The sequence below is a fragment of the Exophiala oligosperma genome (genome assembly GCF_000835515.1).
Source record: "Exophiala oligosperma strain CBS 72588 unplaced genomic scaffold supercont1.7, whole genome shotgun sequence".
Taxonomy (NCBI): domain Eukaryota; kingdom Fungi; phylum Ascomycota; class Eurotiomycetes; order Chaetothyriales; family Herpotrichiellaceae; genus Exophiala; species Exophiala oligosperma.
The window spans coordinates 1,722,040-1,745,030 of record NW_015622824.1 but is presented as its reverse complement, the minus strand read 5'-3'; the positions used below and the strand labels follow the sequence as shown (position 1 = coordinate 1,745,030).

Below are 22,991 nucleotides of genomic sequence, written 5' to 3'. Positions count from 1 at the left end.
TAGGCGAAAGTCTACCGGCTTGTCTCGTGCGGCCACCAAAGAGAAGCGAACGTTGCAACACGACGCATAGCAGCCCCCGGGGAGATTCAACGAGATTGCCCTGGGTAAGATCCCTGAACCCAAGCAACAAGTACAGGGATAGAGAACGTGTTGCCCAACCTGAAAACAGTTAAAAAGGGCACACAACCCCAGCAGCCGAAGTGCATCGCAGATATTGCGCATCTCGAGGGATCTCTGTTCGATCGAGGGTCCTATGTACTCCGTACTGGGACTGTTGACTCGCGAGGTCCAGGGTTTGGTATGAAACGAGAAATTCGTTTTTTCATTTCGGAATGCACGGGTGTAGGCGAAACAACGATGGCAGAGAGGTGAAGAGAAGTCATTGTTGATAGCAGATTCAATGGACATACTATTGTCACAGCTAATTGCCTATGTATTTAGTGCCGCTATTGACATGTGTATGTAGAGGACAATCTTACCAAGGTTGATCTGGGGGATGCGCCAAATGTCAAATGCCATACTATGGTAACAGAACAAATACAGTACCCGAGTGAAGACTGGACAAGATGGATACAGGCGCCTGAGGGTGGGAGTTTAGTGGCTCAATAAGCCTACGGTGCTGCCTACGATACTTGAACTGGGGCCTATTGTACTGCTGGGTGGGGGCACACAGCAAGGGCAAGTATCCAGTTATCCGCCTTCACTAGCGCTGGCCACTACTCAGACTCGTCGCCCTCTGCGCCGCTGCATTGTTGTGTCAAACTGCGCTGTGTCTTCGCAGGGTCTTCACATCAGCACCATCTTCACCTTTACCTTCACTTCCACCTCATCATCTCGACCTGCATATTTCGCCATCATCTTTTCCTTTGGAGTTTGGGGACGATGATGTTTTCCATTCAACACCCTTTTTGTGCCCTCTTTCAATATTAATTCTTGTCCTTCTCTTTCTCCCACCTGTCCTTCCACTGTTGCCTGTCATCGAAACAATCATCACAAACAACCAACGATCGATCCTGGATTAGATACTTGCTTCGACTTCCTCCGCTATCATGGCTGCTCCTCCGTCTAAACAATGGGGCATCACTCCTCCCATGTCAACCGCGCTTCCCGAGTCTATTGACACGGAAAAGACGGCCGATTTGATCGAAGAACTGAAGAAAGAAAACAACTATGAACCCCTCGAAGCAACTCAGAAGAGGATGGCTACGCTCGGATTGCTCAATAGAGTTACTCAAGAATTCGTGAGAGAAGTGAGTCGCCGGCGGAGGATGCCCCCTTCGCAAATCGAGCAGTTCGGTGGCAAGATATTTCCTTACGGAAGTTATCGTTTGGGAGTATTTGGACCTGGTGTGTTTGAATTCATACCTAGGGATCGATCAAAGCGCTGACACATGATAGGATCTGATATTGATACTTTGGCTGTGGCTCCAAGACATGTCACTCGCGAAGACTTTTTCGAATACTTCCCAACCGTGCTCAAACGAATGACTGGCGAAAGTGATATCTCGTCGCTCACACCTGTGCCAGATTCCTATGTCCCCATCATCAAGCTGGTCTTGAACGATATCGAAATCGACCTGATCTTTGCCTCGATCGCTAGTCTCCAGACTATTCCGAAGAACCTGACTTTGAACGATAACAACTTGCTTACCGGGTTGGATCAAGCAACTATCCGAGCAGTCACAGGACCACGTGTGACAGATGAGATCTTGAGTTTGGTGCCCGAACAGAAGACCTTCCGAACCGCTTTGAGAGCCATCAAACTTTGGGCGCAACGAAGAGCTGTATACGCCAATATTGTTGGTTATCCTGGTGGCGTGGCATGGGCAATGCTAGTTGCAAGAGTATGCCAGTTGTATCCACATGCAGTTGGTGCCACGCTCGTGGACAAATTCTTCTTCGTCATGAAGTGCTGGGATTGGCCAACACCGGTCATGTTGAAAGACATCGAACAACCAAAGCCCTCGCAGGCCAATGAGTTCAAGGTGTGGAATCCGGCGCTTTACAGAGGTGACAAGAAGATGTTAATGCCTATAATTACCCCTGCTTTCCCGAGCATGTCGGCTACATACAACATCTCCAAGTCTGGCAAAGCTGTCATCCTGCGTGAATTGGAAAGAGGGAGCCAGATCACAAACAACATCTTTGCTGGCAAAGCACGTTGGGGTGATCTTTTCAAAAAGCACTCTTTCTTCACTGCTGATCACAAGTACTACTTGGGAGTCACTGCGAGCACGCTTAACGCAGACTCGGCCAAACAGTGGGCAGGTTTGGTTGAGTCCAAAGTCCGTATTTTTGTAATGCTATTGGAGGGCATTCCAGACATCACTCTGGCTCGTCCGTTCACAAAGGGTTTCAAGAGGGTCCACAAATGTTCAGACGAAACTCAAATTCGAGAAGTCCAGAAGGGTAGCATGAAATACAAGTTCGAAGACACCAAAACTGTCGAAACCACCGACCCAGAACTGGTCACCAGTAACGGTGATGGAGCTGCTGTCCCAGCTGCCGATGGTGCCCAGCCAGAAACAGAACAAGGCGCTCACACCGTATATACATACACTTTCTACATCGGCATCGACACGACTGCCAAAGGAAGCCTCAATATCGCGCCATCTTTCCAGAATTTCAAGGATATCTGCGAGGGCTGGGCAAGCTTCAAACGAGACTTGCATTTCCTCACCCTCGCGTCGATTAAGTGGTAAGAGCATTCATGTCTCCTTCAAATGTTGTTCCAGGTACTGACTGCAATAGTTGGGACTTGCCCGATGACGTTTTCGATGCTAAAGCTGGCGAAGTCAAACCCAGCAAACCTGTCAAGAAGATTGCAAAGCCGGTCAAGGCGGATGCTAAGTCAGGTGTTCGGCGAAGTATCAACGAAGTCGAGGTAACTTCCGTCAATCCAGGTTTTCCTTGGCTTCTATACTGACGTATTCAACCAGGCCACTGAAACCAACGGTGATACCGCAAAGCGGCAGAAATTGATGACACCTACACCTGCTCCTACTCCCACTCCAACACCTACTGCAGCCCCGGCTTGAAAAAAAGAGATAAGCTGACCAGTAGCACCATTGCCACATTGTGGCATCCTTCAAAATTGCCTCACAAGATGACCTGATGTGGGTTCGCGACGCGACCGTTCTCGTTGATTTCGAGCATCGTTGCTCCTCAGATGTCAATCGTTATGAAACACCAAAAAAAGGTGAAAAGACAAAAGGACAAAAAAACAAAGAAAATGTTGCAGCCAAAAAGAGCTGACAACGATCCAAGTGAAGTCCCGTAGTTACTGAAGATACTAACCTGCATACAGCACATTATGCATCAGAGCACCGTGCAACAGCAGATTGGACTTCGTTCGAATGGTACGATCGAGCCCCAGAGAGGCATGCGATGTGGAATATACAGCTTGATCCTACAAGAGTGTCGATTGAATGGTTGCGGTCGACGGGTGGAAAGGATTACGGAGAGTCGAGGCGCTACAGAAGACAAGAATTCTAGTTTCGAAGATTACTACGGGGCAAGCAGGCACGAATCTGCTGCATATGTACATAATATTCACAAATCACTTGAGTACGCATTACCAGCAGACAGACAGATACCAAATCAATACCAGAGAGATTTCGAGGTTTTCGAACCTCGCAAGACACACAGACGATGCAATGAGGACATCTACCCTACGGACTACATGCATGAGCTGATCCCAATCTCAACTTAACAGATCATATCTGGCCTCACATGACTCATCTAGTGTTTGTGCTTTGTGGCCAGCATGATGTGGCAGTACCACATCCCCGTTTCAATGATTTGACCATGCTGAGTTGCTCGGGTTTTCTCGCACAGATCCCATGGGCTCATGCGGCTGAGAGAATCCCCCCTCTTTTGATGCTGGTGGCCTCAGATGTCATCTCACACTCTGAGAGGGTGTGCGCCAATGAGATCAAGACCAACCAGACACCACATCAATACAGAGGTACTGTCCAAGTTGACACAACTCTCACTCGCTTACATTTCCGGGGAGGCTGATGGCGTCTTGGTCCTTGAGAAACCATTGGTTATAATATCTAGACAGGGCATAAGCTGAGAGTTCTGGCCCCCTCCTTGTCAGGCATGCATGCAAAGAGCTCGTACAAAAAAAGATCACTCCAACGGAGTAAATAAGGGCTGCGTAAGTGGGCGTCAGCTGAGCTACCAGGCCAACTTTTGAATGTGGCACAAGCCTCCTCATACTACTCATCATGCCTTCAACAAGGGTCTAACAGTGACACCTAGAGGAGAGGGTTCATGAATGTGGCTCTCCGAGCATGTGTTGAGTTGTGTGTGTGTGTGTGTGTGCGAGTGCGACACACTATTAAGCGAACTCGTCTCTGTCTCTCTCTCTCTTCGCCTGCCCGGTTGACACGATATATCAACGCCTCTGACCCCTTAGAGCACGCCGTGGTATTATAGACAGCGTCTTCTTTTCACATCTACCTCCTACCGAAAAAGTGCCATTCATCGTCCTCCTCAACATGGCCACCACCAACGGGTCTACTAGAAAGCGCATCGTCATATGCTGCGATGGAACATGGATGGACAGCGACGGTGATTATCAAACGCCGAGCAACGTCACTCGAATCGCCCGCGCCATTCCACCAGTGGGATTCGACAAGACCGTCGATCCACCACAGGCCATCCACCAGGTCGTCTTTTATCAAAACGGCGTGGGCACGGGGGACAATTCACTCTACAACAGGTATGTCGGCGGTGCCACGGGTGAAGGGCTGGCCGAACACATCCGAGAAGCTTACAGCTTCGTCGCCCTGAACTACAACGAAGGGGACGAGATCTTTATAATTGGCTTCTCGCGTGGAGCCTTCACGGCCCGGTCGATCTCGAGCTTGATCAACGCCGTCGGACTGCTGACGTCCAAAGGCCTGGAGTATTTTGTCCAGGTGTTTGAGGATTGGGAGTTTCAGCAGAAAAAGGACTTTGTGACCAAGTGGCCCAACGTCCCATTTTCCGGGCACAAGCCGCCCGTCACCGATCCGCACTACCAACGGCAGTTGATAGACAAAAACCTCACGAGGCCAAACATCAAGATCAAGTGCGTCGCCGTCTGGGACACGGTCGGTGGCTTGGGCATTCCCATGATAGGTCTCCTCCCGCAACCTCCTAGCCGTGACTTTGCCTTCGTCGACACGCGAGTCGAGTCCAACATCGAGTACGCGTTCCAGGCGCTGGCTCTCGACGAGCACCGCCGCGCCTACTCCCCGACCATCTGGGACTGGCCGAGTGTCGAGCCCAACGAGCTCAAAGTCCTCAAACAGACCTGGTTCCCGGGAGTGCACAGCGACATAGGCGGGAGCTACGACGACACGGCTCTGGCCAACCTCACGCTGGCGTGGATGGTGTCGCAGCTCGACCCGATCCTGACCGTCGACCATGCCTACGTCTTTGCGCTGATCGAGCCGCAGCAGCACCCGGGGATAGGCATCCCACGAGGCCATCTGACCTTTACTCACGAAGGGTTGCCGAAACGCGTAGAAAACACCGCGCCGCACCCCGGCCGACCCTGGGGCATGGGCAAGATTCACAACAGCATGACGGCATTTTTCCGCTTGGGGGGTTCGCGCATCCGCACGCCGGGGGAGTACCGCGAGGCCGAACTCCCTTCCCAACAGCACGGTACGCTCATCTGGATGTTTCGCAAGATCGGCGGCAGGTTGTTTGGTGGTTTACTGAACGACGAAAACACCAAACGGCCCAGACTTCATAGGACCAACGAGACCATCCACGCCAGCGTGCGCATCCGCCGCGGCAAGCACGGTTTTGGGTATGACGACAAGGGCACGTACGACCCGCCAGCCCTCAAGGGTTGGATGCTCCACGGTACCGAGACGAACCCGGACACGCCCATCGCCCTCAACGCCCCAGGGCAGGTGGGCAAGATGACGGGTGTCGTGTACAAAAAGGCAGTGTTCCCGGAAGTTCTCGAGAGTGGTGGAAAGGACAAGAAACGGGCGAGAGTGAAAGTTCTCGACGACCATGACAAAAAGGATACGCTCGAGTTGCGCGAAGAGCCTTTGGGTGCCTTTGAACGCCAGATCCTTCAACTATGGCCCGATATCCAGAGAGATTTTGACAATATCGGGGCAGAAGGTGCGAGCGTCGATCGGGCTCAGACCTATCCCGTACATCAACGTGCCGGGACACCTGGGACGGCCGGTGGTTTGAACGGATTGAGCGTGCATACAAAACTCAATCAGCCTGGTAGGAGGAGCGAAACGACGTGAAGAGACTTCTTGCTTGGGTTGGCTTTGATTTTGATTTGCAAACTGCGATTGGCCCTCTTGTGGACGGCGCGGCGCCCGTTGGAAAATAATGTTCATTTAGCTATCATCACATGGTTCTCCACGGGGGTGTAATATCTAAACAGTCATGTATAACCATCACATGAAAAAATTCTCCTTCCTTCCACTTTCACTGTACAGCATGATGTTAATATCAAGAAAGGACAACGGGGAACCTAGAACGAGGAACACGCAAGCATCACGAAGCAAGCATGGAAATCCCGTTTTCCTACAGTAAGAAGAGAAGAACAACTTCATTCTTTGGCAAACTACAATACAGCAACTTTGTGCCTCGTTGTGTCCAGTCTAAGCTGGCGTGTCTGAAACACTCTTCAACCAGTCAGACTTGACCTTTTCATAAAACCCGTCATCCGTGATGGCATCCCAACCCAACAACGCCAGGATCTTACCCACGACCAACGCCGGTCCATGGGCCGCCTCCTCTCCGGCTGCACTGGCAAAAGAGGGGTGATGAGGATAACTTCCTTCGGGGCAAGGTATGGCGAACATGGAGTGGAGTGTCGGTAGGGCGTAGCTGATGTTACCTGTGTGAACCAGAGTCACGAAGTTAGATACTGCTACACAATAACTTTTCCGTAGCCTGTGTTTTCAACCGACGTACCAATATCTGACGATCCGGTCAAGATCTCTGGGCTGGTCGCCTCTAGCTCCAATCCGTACTCGTCACCATGAGCTTTATATCGTTGGCACAAGGTGTCGTTGATGACAATGTCCGCATAGTGCTTTTCCCTTTATTGATTTGACCCCCACTCGTTAGCATGGCCCTTCCGAAATCGGTACGGTGTATGTCAAGGTGAATTGGGGAAGGAGAAATAAAATACTTTGTAATTTTGACTGTACAGCCCGTTGCCAGTGCGCCAGCCTCGACACACTTGGTGACTCTGGCGGTCAAGGCTTTTAATGACTTCAAAGTCTGACTTCTTGTGGTGAACATGGCTCGAATCTGGGCAGGTATGATGTTTGCCGCCTTGGGGGCCTCGAGAATGGCCGAGTGGATACGGTCGGTGTCGTTTGTTTGCTGGCGAAGCATGGAGATGTTGTTGTATGAAGCCACAAAAGCATCCAGAGCGTTGATTCCGTCCCAGGGGTTGCCGCCGGCGTGGGCGTTCTTACCCTCAAAGTCACAGAAGATTTGTTCTCGAGCCACCATTCGGACACCGGCAATCCCATCACACGGTTTCAGAGGTCCCATTCTCCTGGGTCCTCCGTGACTACAACAAGCGTATCCGAAGTTAGAATGATCCCAACCACATCGCGAGTGGTCGACCAAAGGCCGCGCAGTCTGTAACTTACGCCATCAGTGAGACATCCACGTCCTTGTACGCTCCGGCGTCGAGCAGTTCAACTTTGCCTCCACCGCTCTCCTCTGCCGGAGTCCCGAGTAATTGCGTCCTTCCAGGGATACCAAAGTCCCTGAGGGCGAAGGAGAGGGAGAGAAAAGCAGCCAGGCTGCTCGTGGCGATCAGGTTGTGGCCGCACGCGTGACCGATATTGGGCAACGCATCGTACTCAGCGTTGAAGTTGACCAGGCGACCTCCAGAGCCACTGCGTGCCTCAAAGGCAGTCTCGATCCCATGAGCATGACGAGTGACGGTGAAGCCTTGAGCTTCAAGGAAATCACAGATCGTGTCATGAGCCTTGTACTCTTTGAAGCCGAGTTCAGGGTTGCTCCAGATCTACGCAGAGATGTGTCAGGAGGTTCCCCAAGATTTATCAGACCAGCTGGTGAGCAGTGGAGTCGCACGTACTTTGTGGTTGACCTGCCAGAGATCCTGGTTTAGTTTCGTTATCAAGGTATCCACCCGTTCCTTGACCTCTTGGTTGGGGGGTAGTTTGGCAATCATCCTGGAGAAATATGGATGTCTTGATTCCTTGTCGTTAAAGTCATGGCGGAACACTTGTCATCGAATATCTTCGTTCTTTAAATACGTGAACGGCGAGATAGTATAGACTCCTTCGGCTCTCGAGTGTATGCTTCGGCTAAACGCAGATAGAGCGATCGCGGAATTTGGGTGGAGAGTGGCGAGAAGCGATTTGCCGATACAACCAATCCTCGTCGAATATTTGCCGAGATAACAACTAGCAGGGCTCCCTCGCGTACCCAAAGGACACTGGCAAACACCAAAGTCCTGTCAAGATTGCCGACCTCAACCTGGAACAGATCCTCAGATCCAATCAAAGTAATCAGTCAAATCTCAAGCCCAGCATCGAATTCACTACAGAAGCGGAACTCAGAATCAGTTGCAGATAAGGGAACGTATTCCGAAAGAGCAAAAGATTCCGCTGCAGCATGTATTTAAAGAGGCGCCTGGTCGACACTTTGAGAGAGAGAAAGAGAGAAAGAGAACCCGCAGGTGTTCGAAACAGCAAGCTGTTCATCGTCTTCTCAGTGACACACACCCCGAGATAGATTTCAAGAATCCAAGATGGGGACCGCCACCTCCAACCCAGAGTCTGTTCTATCAGAGAAGATGTCTGCTCGCTGCGCCGGCTCTATCGAGGCCAAGGAGGTAGACATGCAACTTGGAGAGGTGTCGACCACTGCTCCTAGCAGTGCTGACAACAAGCGAGTCCTTCGTCGCATCGACTACTGGTAAGGGCCTCTCCGATTTTGATAGGGATGAAACCCCGACCTTACTGACGATCAACAAGCATAATCCCATTGATGGGTTTCTGCTACATGCTGCAGTTCATGGACAAACTCGCTCTCAGCCAGGCCACTCTCCTCGGGCTCCGTCAGGATATTGTAGGTCGATCCCTCGGTGTTTCTCTCAGGTCGACAATATCTGACCGTTGATCTTACGCGCGCAGCACCTTCGTGGCTCGGAATACTCTTGGTGCTCCGCTGTATTCTATTTTGGCTACTTGGCCTGGAGCTGGCCAAGTTCATATTTGATTGTTCGATTTCCCACGGGGAAATATGTTTCTCTGATGGTGTAAGTCTCCATTCGAAGGACGTCGCCGGTAACCCTCCTTCTAACATGTGAACACTTCAGTTTCTTATGGGGCGTCATCCTCATGTGTCATGGGGCATGCAAAAACTTTGCAGGCTTGATGGCCTTGAGATTTTTTCTCGGTGTCGGGGAGGCATGTCTCGCTCCTGGATTCGCTTTGATAACTGGCATGTTTTACACACGTCAAGAGCAGCCGATCCGGTAAGATCCATGCACGTGGGAGAATTGTGCACTTCAAAACTGACGCCGGCGTTAACAGACAAGGCGCGTGGTTCATAGGTAATGCCATCGCGAACATGTTTGGCGGCCTTGTCGCCTACGGCATTGGGAATATAACGACTTCTTCTCTGCCTACCTGGCGTCTTTTATTTCTCATCCTCGGAGCCACCACTTCTGTTTATTCGATTATCCTTTTCTGGTTTCTTCCAGACTCGCCACAACAGGCCCGGTTTCTCTCGAAACAAGACCAGCAAATCGCCGTCATCCGCACGTTGACTAACAAGACCGGTGTCCTTGATCATGACAAGTTCGTCATGGCGCAGTTATGGGACGCCCTCCTCGATCCTCAGACGTGGGGTCTGTTTCTGTACACGGCCTCTGTGAATATCGCAAATGGTGGTCTGACAAGCGTGAGTCTTTCCCCTTTCATCAGAAGAAAATGTTGATGATAATCCCTATGTCTGCAGTTCGGTGCCATTGTCATTGCAGGGTTTGGGTTTTCCGATCTCAGAGCACTCCTGATTCAGATGCCCATGGGCGCCACCCAACTAGTCTTCTTACTCCTGACCTCCGGGCTTGCCAGTTTCATTCCGTCGTCACGAATCGCTCTCATGATGTTCAATACTTTGACATCCCTGGTTGGTATGGTAATGGTATACGCTGCCGAAGGAAAAGCCACTCGGATGGCAGGCTTGTGTTTGGCCACGGTATTTGCGACCAACATTCCCCTCTCGTTGTCCTTGATCAGTTCAAACGTCGGAGGCTTCACCAAACGCTCGGTCATCAGTGCCACCTTGTTCGTTGCGTATTGCACAGGAAACATCATCGGACCTCAATTTTTCCTGGCGAGTCAGGAACCAAGGTACCAGGTATGTGTCTTTCCAGTTTCTTGTATAGCAAACCACCTTACTGACATTGGCACAGACTGGACTCATCGCTTCTGTGTCAGGCCTTGCGCTTGGAATTGTCTTCCTGGTCGCTCTATTGTTCTACTATATCTGGGAAAACCGTCGCAGGGACAAACTGTACAATTCGCGTTCGCCATCGACCTCAGCTGGAGAGCCACCCGAGGAGGTGTCAAATAAGACGGACAGACAACTCAGTAGCTTCAGATATGTGCTATAGATGGTTAATCTGCCGGTTCTAAGGATATTCAAGAGCCTGATCCATCATAACAATGTTATGAACTCGTCCTTGTGAATGGATGGACAGATGGAGTCCCTGGTGCAGTGATAAAATAAATCAAGTGTTGGTCGGTTGCATTGAGTAGATAAATCGTCTGTTCTTATCTTATCTCGGATCATATATTTTCCCACCCTCCATATTGAAAACGAGGGGTCGATATGAACAACCTCTTCATACTTTCTCTTCTCAACAACCTCGGCGCAGGTGAAACGGCATCCATGGTTGCAATATCCCACAGATCTCGCGAAAATGATAACTCCTCAGTTCGGTCGACATGGCCCAAGGTCCAAGAGAGGTAAAGAAGCTCCATCCATTCAGTGACTGTCGACACCCCGACGACTGAGCAAATTCTTAGGCTGTACGACTTGTCGAACTCGAAAACTCAAGTGCGATGAACGAAGACCATTATGCACACGGTGTGAACGCATAGGCATGAAATGTGAGTGGGATAAGCCGGTCCAGCGACGTCGGCAGCGAGTCTTCGGTCAACCCGTGAAAGCGACTTCCACTCCCTCCAGCACACCCGATTCAGCGCAACCACCAACAGAAGCCTCACCAGCCAGCGATGAACAGAAGTCACTGATCTATTCAGGACTTGAGGAAGCTCCAAGCACGTTTGAGAATTGCGAGAAACAAGATGGCGATTCTCGGCTTGTCTTGGACACCAGACAGCAGCTTAGCCCAGTCTACAGCGCTAGGACTAACTCCCCCCAATCCGCACTCTCAACCAGCCATATTCCCCTGTCAAACTCCTTGAAGCTCTGTCCACAAGACCATGAATGCTTCCAATACATTCCCAATTCATTCCTCGTGCAGTTCATCGGGAAACCATGGCAATGGAGCATGCTTTCGTACGTCCATTCAGAAATCGCGAGTTACGAAAGTGGAGTCATGAGGGCCTTTATCGCGCTCGCTTCAATGGAACTTCGATGCAGATACATGTCTTCCCACTCTGGAGATTCTGGAGACATTGCAACTGCGCAGCAGCATGAGATACTCGCCACTGATCATTATCACCAGGCTCTGAGAGATCTATCGCGCCTTTTAGATCGAGCCTCTCAGCCGGCGAGAACCGATCGGGACCTTGATTCTTTGTTTGCGACGTGGTTCCTTCTCCTATGGGTTGGATACTACAACGTCGAGCTAGCCAGAGCTTCTCAAGTTCATCTGAGTGGCATCCGCAGCTTTCTTGTGGAAGATGTGCATGGTCCTAGAGGCCAACTCTGCCTTCCGCCCGCATCGCAACAACTCCTTTATTTCATCTCGTTAGTTTGCCTCACTATTGGGACCCGTAGCCACAAGGACTAATATCGAATAGAATCGTCGATACACACCTCGCACTTGGCAACCTAGGGGTGGGCCAATTGACCCAGGAACTATTGCAGGCCGATTCACACTTGCACCAAGATCGATTATTTCAAGAAGCACGCACTTGTCTCCCAAGGATGTGGGGACCGGAATACCCTGCTGAGCAGCTGCTCGATGATCTTGAAAACTATCGGCCCCTGAGTTTTATACAGGCATGCGCAAAGCTCAAGGTGGAGGTGTGGAACTTGGGCCTCGCGTTGAGGGGGCTGACTGTCAACCAAAGCAGCCTCGATCAATTGTGGCAGAAGATAAAACACAATGGCCAGGTAATTTCATCTCGCGCCGCATTCATGGAATGGAGTTCAATTACTAATTTCTTCGGGGGGCTCGCAGGACTTCCTCGATGTCCTCGCCCTGGCCCGTATCGCCACAAATTCGGGAGGACGCCGAGTTATGTGGACAATTTATCATGCCGCACTCGAATACTATGCTATCCAGATATTGTTTTCCTGCCTTGGTGACAGCAAGAGTACATTTTCTCCTTGGCTGGACAACACATTGAGAGATCTCCTTGGGATCGCGTATAAGGCGCTGGGAGAGAAGCCGGTCATGGTGTATCGGTACGCCTGGCCATTAGCTGTGGCTTTGATCAGGATTCGTGACCCAATCCATAAAGATTGGGTGGCTGCGCAGGTGAAGCGAGCAAGTGTTCTCATTGGGAATCCAGGCATTCCAAAGCATTTACTCGAGGAGAGCCCGCCACCAAATACGCCACTCTTTCTCGGACTTCCGCATCAGGGAGACTCTGAGGCACAAGAAATATGATAGTCGACAAATTTTGAGGAATGCGACTAATGTCTACCCGGTACCCTGTCCTCTAGTGTCGTACTGTGAAAGCCTTATATTCCATAGACCTGATATCGCCCCTACGATGAGTGAGGGAAGAATGAGCAAGGAGACCTTCATCCTCTTTACAGACTTGTTTAGTCGCCTTCATTCAACCCATCCAACAACAACGGCGTCGACACCACCGAGCATTTCTCCAAACCTGCCTCTCACTAGGACAATGCGTCAGTACGCAGATGCGCCCAATGCCGCGATACAGCGTCATGGCTTCGCTAGGCGGGGTCGTTGGACTATTGCCACAAGACGCAATGGTATCCTCGTATCTTCCAAAATCAAAGTATGGGACCATGTCTCAGGTGTTGCTTGGAAGGGGTTGTGAAAGCGAGGCCAAGACCTGCCACACCGGATATGTCTTTTCAGCTCTTGTCCCACACTTCGTGTCCTCCTTTGGCGCCTCCTCTCATGTGGTCATGGCTCAACATGATTGGACACACCTTGCTGTGGTCTGCAACACTGTCATGAGGCTGTAGGATTTTCCTCCTCTTGGTGCTCCCATGCAAAAGTTCCAAAGATGCTGGTGGCGCTGGCGAGACTGCCAAGTCCGCCGTAGAGCAGTCGAGATGCAAACGGTGGCACAAAAGCTCACCTTGGACAACGCCTGACGTCGACCGCCGCATCAGTCTTGGTCTCAGCTTCTTCTCGTGTTTATACAGGAGCGTGCTCATGGCTTGCGACACCCAAGACTTTTCACGCGAGATCCAGGAGAAACACGAACATCGAAAGGCTGAGTTGTCACAGGAGGCTCCCTCCACCCCCCTTGTCTGCATTGATGACACTGGGAGGAGTGGAATGAATAGGTGGAAAGGTATAAGAAAACGCCGAAGGATCGAATGATCTTCTCCTCCTTTTCCTCTCCCAACCACTGTCATCTGCACCTCTGATCTTCCGTTTGAAAAACCTTGATCTCATTGCAAATCTATTTTCAACCTAGCAAACATGTGCTTTGGCTCGAGGTCTCACTCTCATGGGCCGTGCCTCGTATCACCCCATCCAAGTGTCCTGGTCGGTAGCACTACGAGTGGGCGAGATGCGTTACGAGAGCAGATCCCAGGACGACTGCCACCGGGTGGTCCCACAGGGACACTTCATGGTTTGAACGATGGCACCATCTTCCCCGAATCACACTACCGACAGGTACCTGTTCCATCGTTGGCCCGAATGGGCAGGGCGGCTCTGGAGAGGACTCCATTGAGAGGAGCAATTCGGTATGTTCCGCGAAACCGAGTCTCAAGCAAGTTGTCTTGGGTGAACGCTAACGCCGTTCCGTGCCGTGTGATGTAGCGTTGCCATCGTTCTTGTCGATTTCTCCGACAAGCCAATGACGATGTCGAGGCAACACTTTGAGGATCTCTTCTTCTCAAAGGGAAAGATTGCCACAGGCAGCGTCACCGAGTACTACGAGGACGTCAGCGGTGGTAAGGTCTCGTTGATTGGAGAGGCCACCGGCCCTTTCAGGATGCCTCTCACCTTGGCCCAATACGCACACAACGCGTCAGGCATAGTCGACCAAGCCCCCAACACGCAGGATCTCGCAGCTCACGCTCTCGCGGCCGTCGACGGAAGCCTGGACCTCACACCTTACGACAACGACCACAATGGCCAGGTCGACGCCTTCATCGTGGTCCATGCCGGCAGAGGAGCAGAGGAATTCCCGCCTGGGCCCGATCGCAACGGCAACATCTGGTCGGCCAAATGGGTTTTGAGGAATGAAACTCGGGCTGATTCCACCCGCGTGTATGGGTTTCTCACCGTACCAGAGTTCGCCCAGATCGGCGTCTGCGCCCACGAGCTCGGCCATTTGTTGTTTGGCTGGCCCGACCTCTACGACATCGACGGCGATGGCGACCCGCAGGACATTGGTGTCCAGTCTGCGGGCGTCGGCGACTGGTGTCTCATGGGCAGCGGGTCTTGGGGTCACCTCCCGGGCAACGAACCGGGAACCACCCCGTGCCACCCGAGCGCCTGGTGCAAGGCGAACCAAGGCTGGATCGGTGTCGTGCCTGACCAGCAGAACCGCGCCCTCTCGCTCAAGGACGTCAAGAGGGAACCCCGCGAGGTCCACCGGCTCTGGACGAACGGCGACACCGTCAGCCAGGAGTACTTTTTGATCGAGAATCGACAGCAAGACGGCTTCGATCGATCTCTCCCAGGTCAAGGGTTATTGAGTAAGTCGCTCGTCCACTGAAACCCCCCGCAGAGTGCTGTCCTTTTTTTTCGCGGCCTGTGTATGTCGGGTCGACCGTGAGAGTTTCCATGGTACTGATCAGAAATGTTAGTCTGGCACGTCGACGACAGGAAGGAAAATAATCGAGACGAGAATCACTACAAGGTCGGTCTGGTCCAGAGTGACAACCGTCGACAACTCGAGGCGGCAGAGGATGGACCCGTGGGCAATCGAGGCGACGCCGGTGATCCTTACCCCGGCTCCGCGCACAATACCTCCTTCGGGGCCTTCACAAGCCCCAACAGTCGCACGTACGCTGGTCGTGACAGTAGGGTGTCGATCAGGAACATTTCGGCCCCGTCACAGACCATGACCATGGACGTTACAATTCGATCCGGTCGTCCTGTGGCCGTGGCATCAAAGCTGTGAGGCTTGGTAGGCTTGATATCAATTCAGCAGGTGCACTGTAATGAGTGAATTAGTGAGTCGAAAACGAGTGCTTTCAGGTATTATCTAGGTAGTTTCTCGCGGTCAAAAATTGATTGATTTTCAATATGCTACTGTATCTTATTTTTCAAATTTGTGATGTTGTACCAAGATCAGACAACTGGCTGTGATGGCCATCCAAATGGGTTTTCTGATGGAATGTTACTCTCCACGACCACTCTCATAGTTTTGACTTGACATCCGCTTGGCCTTTACAAGCTCGATCGACCCAGCCCATGACCTCTACGAGCTTCTCATCCTGCAACCTAGGCACCACGACCTGAACGCTCAATGGCGTGTCCAGGTAGATTCGTCGATTGAGCTTGTTCTCGTCCCACAGCTCGCGAGTCTTTTCGTCCCAACTGCTCAGGGGCTTACCGGGTTGGGGGGTGCCCAACTGGAGATCCTCCTCCGTACAATTTCTGACGGGAACCGTTCCCGCCGGGTAATCGAACAGGACCCAACTGCTCGTCATGCCGACCGCGTTGTAACCCTCGATGGGAGGCACCGGGTGAGGGGCGACGGGACAGACGAGGGCGTCGATCTTTTGGCGCCGTCGACCCTCGCCGTCGTCCTCGATCCAGACCCTAAGCATTTCGCGTTCCAACTCGGCTCGGAGGGCCTGCAACTCGGCCACGCGAGTCAAGGGTTGAGGCTTGCCTTTGCGGAACCGGGTCTTCATCCACGGCACCAGAGGTTCACCCGTCTTGTCGATCATGTCGGCCATGGTGACGCCGCCGTCGACCCCCATCAACTTGCTCATGACCGATTGGGACTTGGTCCAGGCTTTCGGGCAGGGGACCTCGACGACCTTGACGTTGGGAGTGCCCGCCAGCCGGCCCACCACGTCGGTGAGGACGTTGTCGATGGGCGGCAAGAGGGCGCAGTTGCCGTCGCTCCGGAGCACTCCCACGACGAACTCGCCGTTTTTGCCGCTCCCGTGTGGCGGCGTCGGTCGTCGTTGCTGCTTAGCGTCTCTGCTGCTGGGCGTCAATGTCCACGGCATGCAATCCTCGCCAAATAAGTGGGCACGAGGGCCGACCTCTCGCAAAAAGACGTCAATGTCCTCGACGCTCCTGGCTATGGGACCCGCCACGGCCTGGACGCTCGTCCTGCTCATACCCTCGACGCCCGTGAGAGCCTGTCCGCCGTAGGGGAGGCGGCCGTTGGAAGGTTTGAAGCCGTACACTCCGTTGCACATTGCGGGGACACGGATGCTACCGCCAATGTCGGTGCCAATGCCGACCATGCTACCCTTCATGGCGACTAGCACACCCTCGCCACCGGAAGAGCCCCCCGCTGTGCAGAGACGGTTGATAGGGTTCATGGTCCGGCCGAACACATTGTTGACCGAGTCCAGGGAAGCTAGGGTTTGGGGAATGTTGGTTTTGGCGATGATCACGCAACCCAGCGACAGCAAAAGGTCGATGAAGGGAGAGTTTTGCTTCGCCGGTTGGTGACACAGCGACGCGAGGCCAATCGACGTGTCGACCCCGATGACGTTGAACGTGTCCTTGACCGAGACCGGTAGGCCGTGCAAGGGCCCAAAGGCGCGTTTGTGCTTGCGAAGGTATGTGTCGAGGTACTTAGCACGAGAAAGGGCGGTGTCGAACAGTGGTTCCGTCAAGCAGTTGGTCAGCTGTTGGGCGATGGCGGCCCGGTGGGAGAATGCCCTCGTCACCTCCTCGCTGCTGAGTCTGGACGACGAGATGGCGTCCAACAACGAGGCGACGCTGTACGATTCGGTGATGTCGACTTCTGACGGCGAAAGGATTTTGGCAGGGATGTGCATGACATTTTGAGCTCCTTGGGAAGGCAATGGAGGGTCAGAAGGGAGGAGGTGAGAGGGTACCTTCCATTGTGAAGGAATCCTAGATGCTCTTTCGGCTTGTTTGCGACGTGCGATTGGTTCCCATGCTGCTTCGGTGGACATTGTGATCAGTACCTATGTACGGAGTACTGGTAACTGTTATGTACTTTGGGGCGTTGGAGAGCGAGAGTATCGAGAGTACACAGGGTTGGGACAACTTTCGATCTCACAGATGAGAAAACAAATCTAGAGATACACTCCTAAAGATTAATATACGTTCTGTACGGTGTCCCTCGTACATCAAGCACATCTCCGCAATTTGAAAGCTGGAGAGTCGCCGGATTGTTCGACTTTGAACCTCGGCATACAGTACTTGGGACGGAGTATGACTAAGTAAACCGTCTATAAGAGTTCAGCCTTGAGAGTTCAGCCTTGTCGATGAGACGGCGTCTGCACGGCAAGTTTGCCGAGCCGCAGTTCCCCGCCGATTACGGCATCTCGTACTCGTACTCGTCGTAGGTGTATGTAGGGCGTGCTTGTACTCCGTATCTACAATATTTTGGAAATTTGTTTCGGATCGCTCCATCTTTTATGATTCGCACCCAAACTACTACCACGTTGCCGACGTATTTGTTCCTTTCAATCGTGAAACTCTGTTGGCATTAAATCTCTAGTCTAACCCAGTCTCTTATTGCTTGCAAGATGGCTACCAACGGAGTGTCGATGGACCAAGTCGAAGACGTTGAATTCAATTCTCTACACATATCCTCCCTCTCACCCGCCACGCAAGCAATCCACGCCGACGACCCTCTGAATCTCGTTGACGATGTAGCACCACCGATCCACGTCAGCACAACCTTCCGCTACGAAAAAGACCCAGAGAAGTTGCGTCCCTTTCACCAACGTCCAGCGCCTGTCTACGACCAGGGTGAACACTGTTACTCACGGCACACCACGCACAGCACCTCGCGACTGGAAGCCATCCTGAGCGTCCTCCTCCACAACCCTTGCCTGACATACTCCTCTGGCCTTTCTGCCTTCAACGCCCTCGTAACGTTCGTCAACCCGAAAAGAGTCGCAATCGGTGCTGGATACCACGGCTGTCACGGTGTATTGAAGCTCCACCAAAGACTATCTGGGTGTAAGATACTTTCGCTAGACTGCAAGCCCGAAGAGCTGGAAAAGGGTGACTTGCTACACCTGGAAACGCCGGTCAACCCAACTGGCTTGGCGTTCAACATCCAGCACTATGCAGACATTGCACATTCAAGAGGTGCTTATCTCAGTGTTGATGCGACGTTCGCACCACCACCCTTGCAAGATCCGTTCAGACATGGGGCAGACTTTGTGATGCACTCGGGAACGAAATATTTCGGTGGTCATTCAGATATGCTCTGTGGTGTTTTGGCGGTCAAGAACAAGGATTGCATTCCACAATTATTAGAGGATCGCTTGGTTCTAGGCTCGGTGATGGGGGGACTCGAGGGATGGCTCGGTGTGAGGAGTCTGAGAACGCTCGAGTTGCGTGTAACGAGACAGAGTCAAAGTGCGCAGAGGCTGGTTGATGCACTTGATGGTGCATTGACCGGGGCGACCGTAGGCACTGGATTGTCTCAGTCCGATGTCGAGATCATCAAGTCTGTGCTCAAGAAGGTTCACCATGCAAGCCTTCAGACCGAAGACTACAAGACTTGGTTGAGGAAGCAGATGCCGAATGGGTATGGTCCGGTATTTTCCATCGTCATGAAGACCCCGGAAATGGCTCGAGCCTTGCCCAGCAAATTACATCTTTTCCAGCATGCGACCAGTCTTGGTGGCGTGGAGAGCTTGATCGAATGGCGAACTATGACTGACTCGACGGTCGAACAGGACTTGTTGCGGGTTAGTGTGGGTATCGAGGACGATAGAGATCTGCTGGATGATTTGATTCAAGGGTTCAAGGCCTTAGGAGAGCAACGGCCCTAGAAAGAAACTTTCGTTGTAATTCGTTACGGACATTCATAGGCATACAGAGGTCGGAAAAGAATAGAACCATGGGTGTGAAACTAGTCACACAAAGTTCTGGTACTGTCGCTGTTTGACAGGGCTGACCTCCTTGCTGGAAGCTGATGCTGAGGTGGTGTCTTCGACATTAGGAATGTTGGGGTCGTGATGTATTCGAAGAACGTCACCCTCTCGAAAATGGTCCTTGAGATTGCGATCAGGCCGCTCCATGACTAGTGGCGGTGGTTGGACGGGACGGACCGGTTCCGGAGCAATGATTTCCGGACCGTTGTTGGACGCGGGATCGTTGTCGGCGGGACTATTATTATTGGATTTGTTACCAATTTGTAGAGTCATCTCGAATTCCTTGTCCAGGCCTGAGGACGCAGTGGCGGCCGTCGATGGTGAGAGACCCGTCTGCACTCGCTGTAACCCTCTAGGTCTCAGGACATCAGGCGGTTCATAACGTCGATTTGGCAGTTGCGGTGCTGGCGGAGGCGGAGGCGGCGGTTGTGGTCGCTGCTGATGGTATGATGGTCCAGCGCCTCCTCCGGCCGTCGAGCGCGCAGACAAGTCTGCATGTCTCTGTCTGCCTCGTGGTGACATTGGCGAGACTGACCTCGCTCTCGCTTTTGCCTTTGAAATCTCGACGGGCGGCGTGGGTGCGTCATCTCCCCCTTCGCCGATGACGGTCGGCGGATCGTCGATGAAGGTGACACTCAGCCCGCGTGCCCTGCCCTTTCTCTTGGTCATGGACGACACAGACTGGCTTCGACCATGGTACTCTGGACGGAGAAAGTCCGACGCGGCACCCCGTTGAGGACCGATCGGCTGCGCCGCAGGCCATCGTTGCGAGTTGGAGACGTCGATCTTGGGCACCGCGATGGGCCTCCTCGGGGAGTGTTTGGATATCGACGCCGAGTCTGATGTCGACGGTCGCGGCGAAGGAGCCTGATCGGGCGACGACGACGAGTAACCCTGCCGCGTCGCAGAAGTTGTAGTATTGCCCCCAAAGCGCAGTATGTCTTTGCCCGAAGTCCAACTCGAAGTCGACGGCCTCCCTCCGGCCAAGAAATCATTCACCACGTCATTGTTTTCCGCCTCGTTCTTGTTGTCATTCTTTTTGAATTTACTCTTTGTCCTTGACAAGGCTCCCTTAAATCGATCACGCTTGGATGTTTTGTTGTTGCTGTCGTTGTCGTGGTGGACCTGCGCTGCAGCAGCGGCGCTTTCATCCCCTTCCATCTTTTCCACGATGTGGTATCGTCGAGATCATTGTAAGGAGGAGGTCTCAGGGAAACATGTGCTGCAGGAGTTTACGTACTCTGTAGTAGGTTCTATACTAGACTGCACGGATACAAAAGGATGATCGCGAGGGTGCTGGGTTGTCTTGAAACGATGTGGATTCGGGGGGAGGAGGGACGATCAGTGGCTGTGTCACCGCCCTAAAACGACGTTGTGAGCAAGAAGATCGTTCAATGTAGATAGATGTCCGAGTACTGCAACTCCGTAGCAGCAGCAAAAAGGCAGGAGATGAATACCTAGTTCTCGTCCAGTATGCATTACATTACAGAGTACTTGTACCGGGTGTGTGTGCGGACAGTTCAGTGAATTGGGATTGGAATTGGAATTGGAATGCGGTGCCGTCAAATGCCCAACACGCGTTAAACACGCATGACCCTGCGATGCGAGACGAATGCAAAAAGCAAAGCCACCGAACAATGCAACTCAAGGCTGGGATGATCATGCAACCAAATTCATTCGTTACTACTGACAAATCGCTGAGTCGCTGACTTTGGGGGGGCGCAGACAATGGGTCGATTCTCCTATCAAAATCCCTTTGCCTGTCGCTTGGTTTCATGTTTGTCTCCAAACGCATACGAGTACGAGTACGAGCATGATAAGGTCCAGACAGTGTTTTCTTATCAGCACGTGTTGTCTGTTTTTCCGTCTCCCCCTGAAAATGAATGAAAATGAATGGAAATGAACCTCGGCTCATTGACGGCATTTTCTTACTCATCGTCATCCTATTACTACATTGTACCGTATCAAACATCTACTTATTCTTACTGGAATATTTGTTTCTGTTCTTACCTCAACAAGTGTCAATCATTCATTCATTCAATAAAATTGATCCGTCCTGACCCTAATAGCCTCGACCGTTCTCTCTCTCTCTCTCTAGAAATTACACGAACACGGCAACACAACAACAAAAGACAACAACCCTGAAGAAGTCGACTTCCAGACAAGATAGACCAAAAAAAAATGTCGAAAACTCCGGACACGGCGCGGAACCCATCTCGTATGGTGTGGCAACGAGAAGCTTTTCTGAGCATGAGCGTCCGCGACCGGGTGATGGCCCTGCAGGCCCAGATCGTCGCCGACCCGGACTTTTTCGGTTTCGACACGTACGCCCTCAAGGGCAGCAACATCACCCTCCTCGAGGCCGAACCCAACAGGACGGTGTGGGAGATGGACATCGGTGGCAACCTGTGCAACAAGTCCGGGAACCTCCACGGTGGCGCGGCCGCGACTTTGCTCGACAACCTCACGTCGACCGCTCTGATCACGATTTCGAAACCGGGTTTCTTGGACGGCGGGCACGTCTCGAGGACAATCACCATGACCTACCTCCGTCCCGTACCCCGAGACAGCCGCGTCCGGATCGAGTGCGAAACCCAGGCGGCCGGACGCAACACGGCCAACATTCACGGCAAGATCTACCTCAATGGGAAACTTTGCGTGACTTGCGTCCACGACAAGGCTGTATTCTCGACGGCTGCCAAATTATGATTTTGTTATATGGGAGGCTCGGAGGCGTCGTCACCGTGGTGGCGGGTATAGAGATTGGATAGCCTGTCAGTGCATCTTTTGTTTTTGTCCGTGTCAATTTATACGATATCTGGCTGTTGTTCAAGAATTGCCCACCTATACACACAAGGACCATGGGGGCAGTTGGGTTTTGGTGGGTTCTGGTGGGTTCAAGAGAGCATGGTTTCATGTCATGAGTCGACATTGGGCACAAGAGTGGCGGCTCTATGCGGTGATTAAGAGGCCACTCTTGTGGGTGATAGACAGGATAGAAGCGGGTCAGCATAGAGCAATATAGCGCAAAGACACGTACAGACAATAACGAGAGTGATTTCAAGCTCCCACAGGTCTATCAAGGAGATATTTGAAGGTCTCAACGGAAATAATAGTAAGGCTTGCTCCTATAACTCTCTGGATGATGAGTTCGTTTAAAAAAGCCACGTACACGTCGATATGGTCATTGTTGCAACCATACTACTACTGCCGTCTTTGTGCTTTGACAAATGCACGCCATAAAAGCACCAACAGATCTGGCATTTTGGTAGATGTCGACATTGCAAGGCTTCAGCGACTCAAGACATCGTCTCGGAGGGCAACGCGTGCACTTATATCACTTCAACGACTTCTTCCCGTCCTTCTTCATATCCTTCTTCACATCCTTCTTCCTGTCCTTTTTCACGTCCGCAAGTTTTCTCTTCAAGTCCACGACCTCTTTCTCGAGTTTGATGATGTCACCACTCGCAGTGTTCCTGTCTCCCAACAGCCGATCGATCATCTGGAAACTCGCCTCGTGCATCCTCCCGTTCTTGGTGGTGCCT

At 52.2% G+C, this 22,991-nt stretch overlaps 7 protein-coding genes across 7 annotated transcripts; 5 read left to right on the top strand and 2 right to left on the bottom strand.

Moving 5' to 3' along the window:
- The first annotated feature begins 776 nt into the window (after window positions 1-776).
- Window positions 777-3,650, top strand: PV06_07888 (uncharacterized protein). Its single transcript, XM_016409173.1, has 4 exons — window positions 777-1,347; window positions 1,399-2,698; window positions 2,752-2,884; window positions 2,940-3,650. The coding sequence occupies exons 1-4, from the start codon at window positions 1,050-1,052 to the stop codon at window positions 3,036-3,038; spliced, it is 1,830 nt and encodes a 609-aa protein (XP_016260927.1). The 5' UTR covers window positions 777-1,049; the 3' UTR covers window positions 3,039-3,650.
- Window positions 3,651-4,483: 833 nt separating this feature from the next.
- PV06_07887 (uncharacterized protein) lies at window positions 4,484-6,285 on the top strand. Its single transcript, XM_016409172.1, has one exon. It carries the CDS (start codon window positions 4,506-4,508, stop codon window positions 6,267-6,269), a length of 1,764 nt encoding a protein of 587 aa, XP_016260926.1. The 5' UTR covers window positions 4,484-4,505; the 3' UTR covers window positions 6,270-6,285.
- A 4,852-nt stretch (window positions 6,286-11,137) lies between these two features.
- PV06_07886 (uncharacterized protein) lies at window positions 11,138-12,838 on the top strand (the record flags this gene model as incomplete). Its single annotated transcript, XM_016409171.1, has 3 exons — window positions 11,138-11,970; window positions 12,024-12,339; window positions 12,407-12,838. 3 exons carry the CDS (start codon window positions 11,138-11,140, stop codon window positions 12,836-12,838), a joined length of 1,581 nt encoding a protein of 526 aa, XP_016260925.1.
- A 2,912-nt stretch (window positions 12,839-15,750) lies between these two features.
- Window positions 15,751-17,502, bottom strand: PV06_07885 (uncharacterized protein; the record flags this gene model as incomplete). Its single annotated transcript, XM_016409170.1, has 1 exon — window positions 15,751-17,502. One exon carries the CDS (start codon window positions 17,500-17,502, stop codon window positions 15,751-15,753), a length of 1,752 nt encoding a protein of 583 aa, XP_016260924.1.
- A 466-nt stretch (window positions 17,503-17,968) lies between these two features.
- Window positions 17,969-19,675, top strand: PV06_07884 (uncharacterized protein). Its single transcript, XM_016409169.1, has one exon. It carries the CDS (start codon window positions 18,082-18,084, stop codon window positions 19,342-19,344), a length of 1,263 nt encoding a protein of 420 aa, XP_016260923.1. The 5' UTR covers window positions 17,969-18,081; the 3' UTR covers window positions 19,345-19,675.
- Window positions 18,101-21,049, bottom strand: PV06_07883 (uncharacterized protein). Its single transcript, XM_016409168.1, has 2 exons — window positions 20,904-21,049; window positions 18,101-20,807 (listed from the first exon to the last, which is right to left on the bottom strand). Exon 2 carries the CDS (start codon window positions 20,605-20,607, stop codon window positions 19,429-19,431), a length of 1,179 nt encoding a protein of 392 aa, XP_016260922.1. The 5' UTR covers window positions 20,608-20,807; window positions 20,904-21,049; the 3' UTR covers window positions 18,101-19,428.
- Window positions 21,050-21,382: 333 nt separating this feature from the next.
- PV06_07882 (uncharacterized protein) lies at window positions 21,383-22,516 on the top strand. Its single transcript, XM_016409167.1, has one exon. The coding sequence runs from the start codon at window positions 21,628-21,630 to the stop codon at window positions 22,153-22,155; it is 528 nt and encodes a 175-aa protein (XP_016260921.1). The 5' UTR covers window positions 21,383-21,627; the 3' UTR covers window positions 22,156-22,516.
- The last annotated feature ends 475 nt before the right edge of the window (window positions 22,517-22,991 follow it).

What these genes read in the sequence shown, in the direction of transcription:
- PV06_07888 (XM_016409173.1), top strand. Translation starts at nt 1,050, where the DNA reads ATGGCTGCTCCTCCGTCTAAACAATGGGGCATCACTCCTCCCATGTCA. An exon ending in ACCCTCGCGTCGATTAAGTG is followed by an intron (nt 2,699 to 2,751) that starts GTAAGAGCATTC and finishes TGACTGCAATAG; the next exon opens with TTGGGACTTGCCCGATGACG. An exon ending in GAAGTATCAACGAAGTCGAG is followed by an intron (nt 2,885 to 2,939) that starts GTAACTTCCGTC and finishes GTATTCAACCAG; the next exon opens with GCCACTGAAACCAACGGTGA.
- PV06_07887 (XM_016409172.1), top strand. Translation starts at nt 4,506, where the DNA reads ATGGCCACCACCAACGGGTCTACTAGAAAGCGCATCGTCATATGCTGC.
- PV06_07884 (XM_016409169.1), top strand. Translation starts at nt 18,082, where the DNA reads ATGGCTACCAACGGAGTGTCGATGGACCAAGTCGAAGACGTTGAATTC.
- PV06_07883 (XM_016409168.1), bottom strand. Translation starts at nt 20,607, where the DNA reads ATGGAAGGGGATGAAAGCGCCGCTGCTGCAGCGCAGGTCCACCACGAC.
- PV06_07882 (XM_016409167.1), top strand. Translation starts at nt 21,628, where the DNA reads ATGTCGAAAACTCCGGACACGGCGCGGAACCCATCTCGTATGGTGTGG.